Below are 15,391 nucleotides of genomic sequence, written 5' to 3'. Positions count from 1 at the left end.
CTTGACTTCTCTAAAGCACTTGAGAGCCAAAGGGCTTAGCCAAGACTCAACTACAAGTTTTTCAAAATCCCTTCATTTAGTCATAAAATGTTTTTCAATTTATCCTGTTTGACTTACAATTCAAAAAGGACAAAGTTACTGCCTTTTTATGCCAGTTTAGTGAAGGAAAATCAGGTAAATATTAATAGATAAAATATAATGAGTATAGTTGAAAAGCCTGAGAGAGAATTAATGGTCTCATCTTATACTTCATCACAATGAAAAGGAACACGTGTATACCTGTGGCGGATTCATGTTGATGTATGGCAAAACCAATACAATATTGTAAAGTAATTAACAGGAAGAATCAAAGATTTCGTTGTTTTTCTGAAGACTGTAAGTATAGCCATGAGAATCAGGAGGTCTAGGGCTCTCTTTATCAATTTCCAAGGACTGCTGCAACGAAGTATTAATACCACAAATGCTTAAACAACAGAATTTATTGTCTCACTGTTTGGAGACCAGAAGTTCAAAATCAAGGTGTCAGCAGGACCTGACAAAAAAATAGATAGGCCCCAGGTTAGACATTTACAACTAGCCTCCTGTTTGCATTTCCTGAGACAGGAGATGGTGGGCTCCAGCTGAGGTGTTTACAATCAGCTTCCTGTTTGCCCTCCAAAACGGAAGTAACAACAGAAACAGGATAAACAGACAGTGTTTGTCTCTTGTAAATACCTTAAGGTAACAGTCATGGCAAGGACAAAGAAGTGCAAAATTCTGTTTGAATAAAGGATTAAGATCTCTGCTCCCCCTCTTTTGGAACAAGGGATAGATGATACACGCCCAGAAAGGCTCCCTGTGGGTCTAAAGTCAGGGGATGACGCCAGGCTCTAATGAGTCTTGTTCCTCCCAGAAGCCTTCACTTCGAGATCCACCTTGGCTGAGAGGTGCAAGCCACCCCAGAGGAAGGTCCCCAGGTGGGGAAGGTCCCAGGGTAGGTCAGGTGTGGAAAAAGAAGCCAGATAATTGGCCCGAAGGAAGACAAAGACCCAGAAGAACAGACAGACATAAATGACTAAACCGCTTCTCTACTGTGCTCCTCACTAGCGGGAACACCCATACCCTCGCTCCAGGGGTACATCTCTGCCTTGCTTGTCTTAACTAAACAGTTTCTCTATGTGCTCTCCCACTTGCTGTTGTGCTGTGTCTCTAATAACAAACTCTGGACCTGCATTCACACTGTTTTGCCTTTGTGATAAATGCCTTTCTCACTAGGGGCAAAGATCCAGGGAAAAACAGCTTCTAGCCTCTAGCCCTTGCTGTTTTGGTGCGCAGGATTCCTGGTTTTCATCCAGGCTACCCAGGTTCAATTCCTGGGCAGGTAATTAAGATATTGCTTCATGCCACCGCTCACTGCTGCCTCGCTGAGATCAGGCCATGTTTTCTCAGAAAGATCTAGGAGAGAATCCTTCTGTGCCTCTTTCTGGCGTCTAGTGATTGCCACCAGTCCTTGGTGCTCCTAGGCTTGCAGCTTACTGATCTCTGCCTCCACTGTCAGAAAGTCTTTTCCTCTCTGTATTTCTCTGTCTCTCTTCATAACCAGCCACTGGATTCAGGGTCCACCCTAATCCAGTATGACCTCAACAGACTTGAAGAGACTTGAAGTGTCCAGTAAAGTTCAACAGAATGAAAATATACTTACTAGGACTCTTTCAGTTAGTAGAGAAACCAAATATAAACTAGCTTAAGTAAAAATGGTTTTCTTGGTGAACTAGATATTAAATACTATGAATTATTGTTAACTCTGTTTGGTATAATAATGTGGTTATATAGGAGAGAGCATTTATTTAAAGACATACATGCTGAAGTATTTAGAAGTAAAGTGGCATGAAAGCTGCAACATATTTTCAGAGTCCAAAAAAAAAAAAATTGCATATACAGGGGGGTGGGGAATACAGACAAATGAGGCAAAATATTAGAAACTATTGAATTTTTGATGATAATTTGATTATTCTTTCAACTTCTCTGTATGTAGGAAATTTTTCAAAATAAAAAGCTAGTAGGAAATGAGGGTCTATTTTCACTAGGACATGCAGGCTTGGAACTGACTCCAAGGTGAATTAGACCTAGAATTAAAAGAATGTCAAAAGATGAATATATAGGTCTTTCACCTCCATACTTTTCTATATACAACATTCCTCTCCAGCAATCACCAAAGGAAGCATGATGTTTCTCACAATATTTTTTTCCCCAGTTAACCTCTCTCTCTAAATGAGAGGCAGGAGAGTATCAGGAGATTGGCACAGGTTCCCCAGTCCAGTCAATGTACTAAATCAGCGAAAGGATTAAGGGATTAAGGGTTGAGTAAATTAACTCCCTCTTCAATTTATCTTAACTCTTAATTCCCTTCTCATATTTAGTAAGGAAAAGAATGAGAAACTACAGTAGAACACAAAAACAGCCCCAAATCAGTAACATTAAATATATTATATTCTAGAGTCTAATATCATTCTCTGGAGAAGAGATTAGCTACCGTGATAGAAAAGAAACAGGTACAGATGGATCATTACCTGCCACAGGCTGACAGCAGAGGAAATACAATCTGGGAAAACAGGATATTCACCTAACAAAGATGAAAGGAAGAAAAGAGAAAAGGAGGGAGGTAAGGACATGACTGAGTGACTGAACTGAACTGAACTGAACTGAAGGAAAGCAATAAAAAAGGAGAGTAAATGAGTGAAACAGAGCAGAGGCTAAACTGCTATGCCGGTGCCCGTGCCCATGCCCGTGCCCGTGCCCAGAGCTGTCTCTAGGGATCTCACTAAATTGATACCAGCTCCAAAAGTCCTTCTCAACTTCATTCTCAAACTTGTTACAAATCTGAAGTTATGAGGAGCACATAAATGGTACTAAGGATCCTGGCCAGTTGGGAAAACACAGAAGACCCTCTGCCCCAACGAGAGATGAACCCATTCACGTGTAAACTGCCCCAACGAGAGATGAACCCATTCACGTGTAAAATGTATTAAATACCACAATTCTCAAAAAGTTCCTTCAAAAGGGTTTAGTTGAAGGCACAGTGTTGATTTGCATTGGAATCTTAGGGAGAGAAGCTGCATTCTGTATATGACTAGTATATGAGGCTCTCTCCCTGAAACCCTTTTCAACCAAAAACTGAATAAAATGTAATTTAGAAAAATGTAATCTTAATGGTGTGCCTTTCAAAAGGCCAAATAAACACTCATGAACACTCCAGATAATTTTTTCAACTACTTGGAAAATATTAATCTCTTACAATGCAACAGAAACCATAATCATTATTTTAGTTCAATTCAGCAGCAGGGGAATTTGTTAAATGTTTGCTTTTCCTGCAATTATATACTTTCAAATCTAACTGATTTGAAGTTACTCCAATGTACTATAATGAATTAACAATTTTACTCATTTAAAGTTCACCTCTCTGACTTTAATGCTGATAATGCATTTTAAGACATTTTTTTTAATTAAATCTTAAAAAAAAAATCAAACCTTTAAACACAATTCATTTTGGTACTAGAAGTAAAGACCATTATTTGACCAATAAGTTTACGATGAATAACCTTAGACATATGCCTATTACAAAATACAAGATTTAGATGACATGGTTACTAATTCAATCATTAAAGATAAATTATGACCACAAAAAAATCTGAATTGCCAATGATCTAGCAGAGCTATTAATGTATCAACTATTTTCAAATATAACATGTTCATTACTGTATATAATCAATTTAAATAATACTGTAATAAGACTCATCAAGTATAACCTGTTCAGTCTTACCTGTATGATGGAGGTCTAATGTTGTCTTTGTAGATGCTTCCAAACAATATTTTTCCCTGTAACTATCCCCATGATTAATTCCTTTAGCACATTCTTTAGTAGGCAAATTAAAATTGCATGTTCTGGGATCATTTTGTGGCTGGAGAAAATTATTCTTATTTGCAGCAACCTAAAAAAACAAAGTATGTATTTTATGCTGATATTAAACCTAATTTCCCATATTTTTACATAATAGATTCCCAATTTAAAATACTGAATATGAGCTACTAGTTTCTCATATCTAAATAGGGAATAGATATTTTAAAATAAACTAAAATTATACTTTTTTTAAAAACTAGTTTTATTATGTTATAAAAGCTGAAAGCTGGTAAAGAATCCGCCTGCAATGCAGGAGACCTGGGTTCAACCCCTGGGTTGGGAAGATCCCCTGAAGAAGGGAAAGGCTACCCACTCCAGTATTCTGGCCTGGAGAATTCCATGGACTATACAGTCTATACAGTCCATGGGGTTGCAAAGAGTCGGAGGGGACTGAGCGACTTTCACTTTCACTTTCACAAGCTGAAAGATACCACAGAATGAAAACTATGCTTACAATGTGTTCTGTCTTAGACCCTAGTGTATTTTAAGCAACAGATCAAATGAGGTTTTAAACAAGTCACAATGTGCCCTTCTCAGTCAACTGCTTATTTTTCTGGCTAAATTTCTCAATATTAAAAGCAACACTTAAATATTGTTAATTTTTTACGTGGCTAATGATATACTACCGTGGTATTGTTTTAACAGTACCATATATTTTAGTCAAATACTAAAATATTTACAAATGAGAAGATTCCCGGAAGCTGTGTCAAAATAATGAGTTGGGGAAAAAGGGGGAGGGAGCTGGAAGGTAAAAATAAAGCAAGAGGGGTCACAAACTGACAACTGCCAAGGCTGGGTGATGTGTACATGGGGGTTCTTCATATACTCTTTTATCTATTTTTATATGTGTATCAATTTTCTGTTGCTGCTCTAACAAATTACAACAAACTTAGTGGCTTAAAACAACACAAATGCATTGTCTTATAATTCTCTAAGTTTGAACTCTGACTTGGCTCTTACCAGGCTGACATCAAGGTCATTTGCATTTCTTTCAAGAGGGTCTAAGACAGAACACATTTCCTTGGCTTTCCAAACTTTTAAAAGCTACCAGCATTGCTACCCTTCACAGTCAGTGCCTCTGCATCTCTCTGCCCTGCTTCCTTAATCACATCTCTTTCTCTAACTCTCATCTGTCTCCCTCTTCTACTTTTAAAGACCTTTGTGATTATATTGGGCCCACCTTGATAAGCCAGAATGACCACCCTCCCTCCCATCTCAAGGTCCTCAAACATTAATCACTTAGTCAAGAGTCCTTTTTGCCATGTAAGGTTAATACATTCACGGGTTTCCACGGATTAGGATACGGACGTTTTTGGAAGATCATTTTTTTGTCTACAATAGTATGTTTGAAGTTTTTTTTAAATAACAGCTCACATTAACAGACACAGCTGTCATAGCTCTATAAATATTCATTTTAACAAATTTCAGAGACATTCAAAAACCTATCTGGTAAGTAAGTCATGGAAATAAATTAATGAGTCACAAATTTTATTTTTTGCAACATTTTATTTTGATATAATTTTAAGCTTATAGAAACATTCCAGAAATACAAGGAAGTCCCATGTACTCTTTACCCAAATTCACCATTTGTTTACATTCTGCTCCATTTACTTTCCCTCTATCTCTCCTGTGCTTGTATGTGTATCACCTGTGTGTGTGTGTGTGTGTGTGTACATTTGAAAGTAAGCTGGAGACACTGTGTTCCTTTACCTCTAAAAATGACAAAGTGTGTTGCAAAGAGCAAAGACACTCTCTTACATAATCACAGTAACTACCAAAATCAAAAATTTAACAATGGTAGTAAAATATTATTATCTAATCCACAGCCCACATTCAAATGGGGTCACTTACCCCAACAATGTCTTTTGACAGTTTTTTTCCCTGAGCAAGAATCCAATCCCAGATCACACAATACATTTAGTCAACAGTTTCTTTAGTTTCAATCTAGAACAGTTCCTCACCTTTATTCATCTTTTGTGATCTCTGACACTTTCAAAGAATACAGGCCAACTATTTTATAGAATGTTCCCCTATTTGGACTGTCTGATGTTTCCTAATGATGAGCTTCAGATTACATATTTTGGAAGGAATATCATACTTCACCATACTAAGGGCACAAAATATCAATCTGTCCATTAATGGAGGCAGCCATTTGATTAAAGTGGTGTCTACCAGGTATTCTCGCCAAGTTAATATTTTTCTACTTGTCTTTAAAGTATGTTGTAAGGAGATGCTTGAGTCTATTCAAGTATCCTATATCCTGATGAAACATTCACCCATTAATCTGATGGATTTTGGAACCCATTAATATTTTCTGACACCACCATTACCTTTATTTTTGTGATTTTACATTTCACTCTGAGAAAGAGTTTACTACTTATTTAGTTATATTACTACGGCTTCAGACTCCTATATTATTCAGTGGGTTATTATCCATTAGTATATTTATTTTGATGCTCGATTTGTTCCATATTTTTATCAAACCACTCAAATAAAAGACCCCTGAAGTCACCAAACCAATACATTCTTGGTATGGATTAATTCAATCTAAGAAAAAAATTTAAGGATGGAATAGACAAAGGAGACAGTAAAGTTGACTGCTAAGCCTAATATTTTTAGGTTTTGCATGCTGCCTTACTTAACATAGCTGTACGGTTTCAAAAATGCCTACTTCATTAGTATTTAAAGAAAACTATTTAGTTTCTTGATAATAATTATAAGAGGAAAAGAATAAACCAGTGGTTTTGGTTTCAAATTAGTCCTTAGAACCTCCACCAGAAAATAAACCTAAAGACAAGGGTGTCAAAATGATTCAATGGAGGAAAAAACAGTCTTTTCAAAAAATGGTCCTGGAACCCAATTAGATATCCACATGTAAAATGATACAATTGGATTCCTACCTCACACCATACATAAAAACCATTTCAAAATGGGTCATAGACTAAAATGGAAGAATTAAAACTATAAAACTCTTAGAAGAAAACACAGTAAATCTTCATGACCTTCTCAGATACAACACTAAAATCACAAGTACTACCAACACCAAAAAGGAAAAACCCAGATAAACCGGACTTCATCAAAATTAAAACATTCGTGCTACAGACGAAACCATCAAGAAAGTGAAAGGTAATTAATAACAAGGTGAAAATATTTGCAAATCATATATCTGATAAGGCACCTATGTTTAGAACCTATACAGACTCTTACAACTCTGTAACAAAAAGCAAATAATCCAACTGAAAAAAATAGGATCTGAATAAACAATTCTCCTAAAAAGATATACAAATGGCCAATAAGCACATACAAAAACACTCAACATTAGCCACCAAGGAAAAGTAAATCAAAATCCCAAGTCAGATACCACTTCATCCATAGTATGGGTATAATTAAATAGATAATGTTAAGTGTCAATAAACATGGGGAGGACTGAAACCTCACACATTAATAACGGGAATGAAACAGTACAGCCACCATGGCATTAAAAGGTTAACCACAGAATTATTATATGACCCAGCAATTCCATCCTAAGAATGCACCCAAGAGAAATGAAAACATATGTCTATACAACAATTTACACATGAATATTCATCAGCATTATTCATAATACCTAAATTTTAAAAACAGAAACAATTCAAACATCCATCAACTGACAGATGGAATAAAAAAATATGGTATATTAATGCAATGAAATATTACTCAGTGTGGTAAGCAGAATAATGCCTCCCAAAGGTGTCTGTACCCTAATTCCCAGAACCTGCGGAAATCTTACCTTCTGTGGTGAAAGAGACTTTGTAGATGCAATTAAGGTTAAGGACCTTGAAATAGAGAGACTGTCCTGAGTTATCCAGGGCAACCCAATCTAACCAAATGAGTTCCAGTTTCAGAGAACCAAAAAGATGTCAATAAAAGGAATCAAACTGCCACTACCAATTTTCAAAGAATTAAGAAGGGGGCCACCAGGATTGCAGTTGGCCTGTAGAAACTAGAAAAGGCAAAGGAAACACTCTTAAAATCTCCAGAAATAAATGCGACCCTGCCAACACCTTGATCTTAGCCCAATGTGACCCACGTTGAGCTTCTGACTTACAAAACTATAAGATAACACATTTGCATTGTTTTAAGTCACTAAATTTCTGGTAATCTGTTACAGCAGCCATAGGAAACTAATACATTCAGCAATAAAAAGAAATAAATTACTGATACATGCCACAATATGGACGAGCCTTGAAAAACACTATGAAACTGAAAACAGTGAGTCATAAAAGGCCACATGTTGTATAACTCTATTTATATGAAATGTTCATAATAGATAAATACATAAAACAGAAAATATATTAGTGATTACAAAGGGCTGAGGGATTTGGATGGGTTGATGTATGTGAAGTCTCTCTCTTTCTGGAATGATTAAAATGGTCTGAAATTGATTTTGGTGATCATTGCACAATTCTGACCATATGAAATACAACTGAATTGTAGTAGGTAGATTACAGGTATGTCCATTTAATTTAAACAAAGTTGCTTTTACAAAAAGAAACCAAAAAATGAAAAAATATGCTTACATTAATTTTCTCCTTACACTGTGGCCAGAATTCTAAACGAGTGTTGGATAAAACAAACAGATGCAGACCAAAAAACAGAGTCAAGAATAAGTAGATATTTTCAACGACAAAACAGTTAAAAGCCTCTAAGAATGTGAAAAGACATTTCTCCATAGAAGATAAGCATATGGTCAATAAGCACATGAAAAAATGCTCAGAAGTACTAGTCATTAGGAAAATGCAAATCAAGACCACAGTGGAATACCACTTCACAACAACAAGGATGACCATAATAAAAAAAACAGCAACAAAAACAAAATAACCAGTGTTGCTAAGGATGTGGAGAAATTGGAACCCTCACACATCAATGGTGGGAATGTAAAATGGTTCGGTACCTACGGAAAGCAATTTGGTAGTACCTTAAAAACTAAACACAGAATTACTGTATCATCTAGCAACTGCACTGTTGGGTATATATATACAAGAGAACTAAAAGCAGGTATCTAAACAGAACCGTGTATGCCAATGTTCATATCAGCATTATTCACAACAGAAAAAAAGTAGAAACAAACCAAGGATCTATCAATGAATGAATGAACAAAATATGGTGTATGTATACACATACATGTATGTATATATGTGTGTGTATAGACACATATGTATGTACATATATACATATATATATATGTATATACATACAATTGAATCAACATTCAGAAAACTAAGTGATGGGCATCTGGTCCCATCACTTCATGGGAAACAGATGGGGAAACAGTGGAAACAGTGGCTGACTTTATTTTTGGGGGCTACAAAATCACTGCAGATGGTGACTGCAGCCATGAAATTAAAAGACATTTGCTCCTTGGAAGAAAAGCCATGACCAACCTAGATAGCATATTAAAAAATAGATACATTACTTTGCCAACAGAGGTCCATCTAGTCAAGGCTACGATTTTTCCAGTAGTCATGTATCGATGTGAGAGTTGGACTATAAAGAAAGCTGAGCACCAAGGAATTGATGCTTTTGAACTGTGGTGTTGGAGGAGACTCTTGAGAGTCCCTTGGACTGCAAGGAGATCCAACCAGTACATCCTAAAGGAAACCAGTCCTGGGTTTTATTGGAAGGACTGATGTTGAAGCTGAAACTCCAATACTTTGGCCACCTGATGCAAAGAGCCAACTCATTTGAAAAGACCCTGCTGCTCGGAAAGATTGAAGGTAGGAGAAGAAGGGGACGACAGAGGATGAGATGGTTGGATGGCATCACCGACTCAATGGACATGAGTTTGAGTAAACTCCAGGAGTTAGTGATGGACAGGGAGGCCTGGCATGCTGCAGTCCCTGGGGTCGCAAAGAGTCAGACACGACTGAGCAACTGAGCTGAACTGAAACAACTGAATATTACTTAATCACATAAAGCATTGATGTTCACACCTGCTACAACATGGATGATCCTAGAAAATATAGGCTAAGTGAAATAAGCCAGACACAATAGTAAGTGAAATAAGCCAGACACAATAGGACAAATATTTATGATTCCACTTAAATATTAGGTACCTGCTGCTGCTGCTGCTGCTAAGTCGCTTCGGTCGTGTCCGACTCTGCAACCCCATAGACGGCAGCCCACCAGGCTCCCCCGTCCCTGGGATTCTCCAGGCAAGAACACTGGAGTGGGTTGCCATTTCCTTCTCCAATGCATGAAAATGAAAAGTGAAAGGGAAGACGCTCAGTCGTATCCGACTCTTAGTGACCCCATGGACTACAGTCTACCAGGCTCCTCCATCCATGGGATTCTCCAGGCAAGAGTACTGGAGTGGGTTGGCATTGCCTTCTCCGAAATATGAGGTACCTAGAGTAATCAAATTCATGGAGACAGAAAGAGTAGTGATGACCAGGGAAGGGAAAACAGGGAATTACTGCTAATGGTTACAACGTTTCTGTGTAATGAAAAGTTTCAAACACAGAAAACGGTGATTATTGAACAACAAAGAAAATGTACTTAATGCCACTTACCTGCACACTTAAAAATGGTAAAATGGCAAATTTTATGCTATATATATATTTTGCCATAATAAAAAAAGAAAAAAATATTAGTAGACTTCAATCTCCAGAACATAAATCAGAGAACTGTAGAGTAGCCAAAGCGTGGACTGTCCATTCTACATATGCTCTGCATAATCTCTATAAACCTTCTGTTACACCAGACTTAAATAATCCTTCATCTTAGTAGCAAAGAATATATATTAACACTGTTTTGAGCACTTACTTTTTATAAGTAAAAAGGAAAGGAAGGTTCCATAACAGTGATATAAAACATTATTTATGTATGTTTTCTCTTTAATTGACTTCCCTGGTGGCTCAGGCGGTAAAGCATCTGTCTACAATATAGGAGACCTGGGTTCGATCCCTGGGTCGGGAAGGTTCCCTGGAGAAGGAAATGGCAAACCACTCCAGTACTGTTGCCTGGAAAATCCCATGGACAGAGGAGCCTGGTAGGCTACAGTCCATGGGGTCGCAAAGAGTCAGACACGACTGAGCATACTTTCACTTCCTTCTCTTTAATTACCTTATCCAAAGTTTTCATTTACTTATGTGGTACCTTTAAAAAGAATACTGATCCAGAATAACTTTTTTTCTTGAACAAGAATCTCCACCCCTTCCCTTGTGGAGGTATTTTTCACTGTTACCAAAAGTTTATTTATAGACCTAACCCAAGTTTACTTTATACCATTCCTTCAAATATATATAGTTAGCCATTATGTCTAAGGTTTTTAGAAGAATTTATCAGAGATACTGAAAATTCCTATAGGCAGTGAACACTGTTAACTGTTTAAATGGCAATTTTTTAAAATACATGCTTCTCTACATTAGGCTTCCGTTACTGTTATTTTTTTTTTTTTTTACCTCAAATAACTTTATATCTGAATTCAGTTTTGCAACCTCTTCATTAGGACTTGGATGACTTCTTGCTGGTGATATAAACTTTGGTTTTTTGAAGGGATTCCCTTGCAACTGACTTGGTGCTGCTGATCGTCTCATATTTAGTAGTATTAACCTGAAAAATACCCAAAAGTCAATTCATCAGAAGTCTGATTAGAATTACCTTCAAATATATATCATCACTATAATCATGACATCTTTAAAAATATAAGGGAATAAGCCTGTAAAAAGCCTTAGAAAACAAATTCAACAGTTGGTAACATTTTATTTTCCATCACAAAAGGCTTTTGAAATGTATTAAGGTTCAAAATATATGGTACAAACTTGAACATATATTGTACCAATTTTGATAAAATGATAGATTAGATAACAACAATAAAGCCTTAAACATAATTTAGATAGTAGTTTCAAAATCAAAGAAAACATAATTATTCACATACATATACAAAGCATGTTGCTTTTTTCCTATTCCACCAATCCATAAACTGTATGCGAGTAGCAATCATTGTTTTCTTAACCATTCTGTAAGCAGCATCAACCACAAAGCCAGATACATGATAATCACTAACAAATACTTTTGAATGAGTGAATAAAATCCTGGCAATTGAAAGAATACATTTAAGAGTTCAATTTTTACTATCCTATTTCCTTTTAAAGCAGTGAGGTATTTTAAATAAATAAATCAAGAAACAAGAACCACGTTTCCAAACTTTTGCTTGATGTTATTTCCATCAAGACAAGAACATTACAAGTATACATCATGCTTCTGCAATGGACAGCAGAAAGCACTCTAATTTAAAGCAATCTCACAAAACTGTACACAAGATAAGGCATCAACAAGGATGTACATGGCTACCAAAATAATTTGCATAACCCAGAAATTACACTTTTGGAAATTTACCCTAAGAATTAGCAAATATATACTCAAAGAATTATGTATACAGTTTTCATGCCAATATTACTTATAGTAGAAGAAGGGAAATTTAAATATCTACAACAGGGTACTGGATAAAATAGAATACACTCTCTTCCTACATGACTAAAATGTAGTGCTGCAATTTTCCAAACAAGCCATGCTCTCTTTTCCTCTAGGTCTTTGAACAAACTCCCTACACAGTGTTGGGTCTCCGATACAGCCTTTACCCATTTTTCTTTGCTTGATGAACTTCAATTTATCCTTTAGGGCTCTTAACTGTGAGCCGATGAATGGGGGGGTGTGGGGGGTGGGGATCACATTTTAAAAGAATGCTTAATGATATGAGAAACTTTTATACAGCAAATGAAAAATGGCTAAAAACAGCAATTTTAGCAAAGTTGCAAAAATACAAGATTAAAACTCAAAAATCAATTATTTTCCAACATATCACCAATAAGTAGAATTTGAATTTAAAAACACAATACCATTTACATTAGCACCCCACAAAAATGAAATATTTAAGGGTAATCTAACAAAGCATGTACAAGATCTATATAAGGAAAAACTATAAAAACTCTGCTGAGCAAAATCAAAGAACTAAATAAATGAAGAGATATTGAACGTCCCTGGTGGTCCAGTGGTTAAGAATCACATGCCAGTGCAAGGAACACGGGTTCAATCTCTGGTCTGGGAAGATTCCACATGTCACTGAAAGCAACTAAAAGCCTGAGTGCCACTATTACTGAGCCCACGCTCTAGAGCCCACAAGCTGCAACTACTGAAGCCTGCATGCCCCACAGTGAATGCTCTGTAACAAGAGAAGCCACCACAAGCTCAGTTCAGTTCAGTCGCTCAGTCGTGTCCGACTCTTTGCAACCCCATGAACTGCAGCACGCCAGGCCTCCCTGTCCATCACCAACTCCCGGAGTCCACCCAAACCCATGTCCATTGTGTCGGTGATGCCATCCAACCATCTCATCCTCTGTTCCCCTCCTCTTCTGCCTTCTATCTTTCCCAGCATCAGGGTCTTTTTCAATGAATCGGCTCTTTCCATCAGGTGGGAAGTATTGAAGCTTCAGCATCAGTCCTTCCAATGAATATTCAGGGTTGATTTCCAAGATTAATCTATCTGATCTACTTGTCTGAGGGACTCTCAAGAGTCTTCTCCACCATAACAGTTCAAAAGCATCAATTCTTCGGCACTCTGCCTTCTTCATGGTCCAGCTCTCACATCCATACACAACTACTGGAAAGACCTTGACTATACAGACTTTCGTCAGTAAAGTGTTGCCTTTACTTTTTAATACACTATCTAAATTTGTCATAGTTTTCCTGCCAAGAAGCAATCGTCTTCTAATTTCATGGCTGCAATCACCATCCGCAGTTATTTTAGAGTACAAGAAGAGGAAATCTGTCATTGATTCCCCCTTTTTCCCTTCTATTTGCCATGAACTGATGGGACCAGATGCCACAATCTTAAGTCTTTTTTAATACTGAGTTTTAAGCTTTTTCACTCTCCTCTTTCACCCTCATCAAGAGGCCCTTAAGTTCTTCACTTTGTCATTAAAGTGGTATTACTTGCATATCTGAGGCTGTTGATATTTTCTCCTGGCAATCTTGATTCCAGCTTGTAACTCATCCAGCCCGGCATTTTACAAGATGTGCTCTGCGTGTAAGTTAAATGAACAGTGTGACAACAAACAGCTTTGTCATACCACTTTTTCAATTTTGAACCAGTCAACTGTTCTATATAAGGTTCTAATTGTTGCTTCTTGATCTGCATACAGGTTTCTCAGGCGACAAGTAAGATGGTCTGGTATTCCCAACTGTTTAAAAGTTTTCCATAGTTTATGATCCACACAGTCAAAGGCTTTAGCGAAGTCAATGAAACAGAGGTAGATGTTTTTCTGGAATTCCCTTGCTTTCTCTATGAATCAGCAAATGTTGATGTTGCCTGAATTGATGTTTTTGAACTGTGATGCTGGAGAATATTCCTGAGAGTCCCATGGACAGCAAGATCAAACCAGTTAATATTGAAGGAAATCAACCCCAAATATTTATTGGAAGGAATGATGCTAAAGCTCCAATACTCTGGCCACCTGATGAGAAGAGCTGACTCACTGGAAAAGACCCTGATGCTGGGAAAGACTGAAGGCAGGAAGAGAAGGGGACAACAGAGGATGAGATGGTTGGATGGCATCACCGACTCAGTGGACATGAGTTTGAACAAACTCCGGGAGATGGTGAATGACAGGGAGGCCTGGCATGCTGCAGTCCATCGGATCACAAAGAGTCAGACACAGAGGATGAGACGGTTGGATGACATCACCAACTCAGTGGACATGAGTTTAAACAAACTCCAGGAGATAGTGAATGACAGGGAGGCCTGGCGTGCTGCAGTCCATGGGATCGCAAAGAGTCAGACACGACTGAGCGACTCAATAACAACAAGGTGGTGCTAGTGGCAGAGAACCTGCCTGCCAATGCAGGAAACATAAGAGACGCAGGTTCAATCCCTGGATCGGGAAGACCCTCTGGAGGAGGACATGGCAATCCACTCCAGTATTCTTGCCTGGAGAATCCCACGGACAGAAGAGCCTGGCAGGCTACAGTCCATAGGGTCGCAAAGAGTCAGACACAACTAAAGTGAATTAGCATGCACGCACACATGCAAAGAAAATGAACCTAGAAACAAGACTTTACACTCTTCAGAATAATTAACTTAAAATGAATCATAGGCTTACATGTAAAACACAAAGCGAAAATACTCCTAGAAGATAATACAGAAGAAAATCTAGATGACCTTGGGTATGGTGATGACTTTTTAGCTACAACACCAAGGAAAAACCCCATGACAGAGATAACTGATAAGCTAGACTTCATTAAAATTTAAAACTTGTGCTTTGCAAAGACAATGTCAAAGTAATGAAAAGACAAGCCACACTAGGAGAAAATACCAGCGAAAGGTGCATCTGATAAAGGGCTATTATCCAAAATATACAAAGAAATCTTAAAACTCAACAATAAAACAATCCAGTTAAAAAGTGAGCCAAAGATCTT

At 37.3% G+C, this 15,391-nt stretch overlaps 1 protein-coding gene across 1 annotated transcript in view; it reads right to left on the bottom strand.

Annotated features, from left to right (window-relative positions):
• The window catches only part of RAD54B (RAD54 homolog B), a 111,929-nt gene that overhangs the window by 84,919 nt on the left and 11,619 nt on the right, over positions 1–15,391 (bottom strand). Inside the window, exons 2-3 of the mRNA XM_068983889.1 lie at positions 11,380–11,530; positions 3,800–3,968 (exon numbers count right to left, since the gene is read on the bottom strand). Coding sequence (XP_068839990.1) covers positions 3,800–3,968; positions 11,380–11,514 — 304 coding nt within the window. The 5' untranslated portion in view covers positions 11,515–11,530. The remainder of the gene's footprint in view (positions 1–3,799; positions 3,969–11,379; positions 11,531–15,391) is intronic.

The sequence above is a fragment of the Capricornis sumatraensis genome, chromosome 11, assembly GCF_032405125.1.
Source record: "Capricornis sumatraensis isolate serow.1 chromosome 11, serow.2, whole genome shotgun sequence".
NCBI lineage: Eukaryota > Metazoa > Chordata > Mammalia > Artiodactyla > Bovidae > Capricornis > Capricornis sumatraensis.
This window is presented reverse-complemented; position numbering and strand designations above follow the sequence as displayed.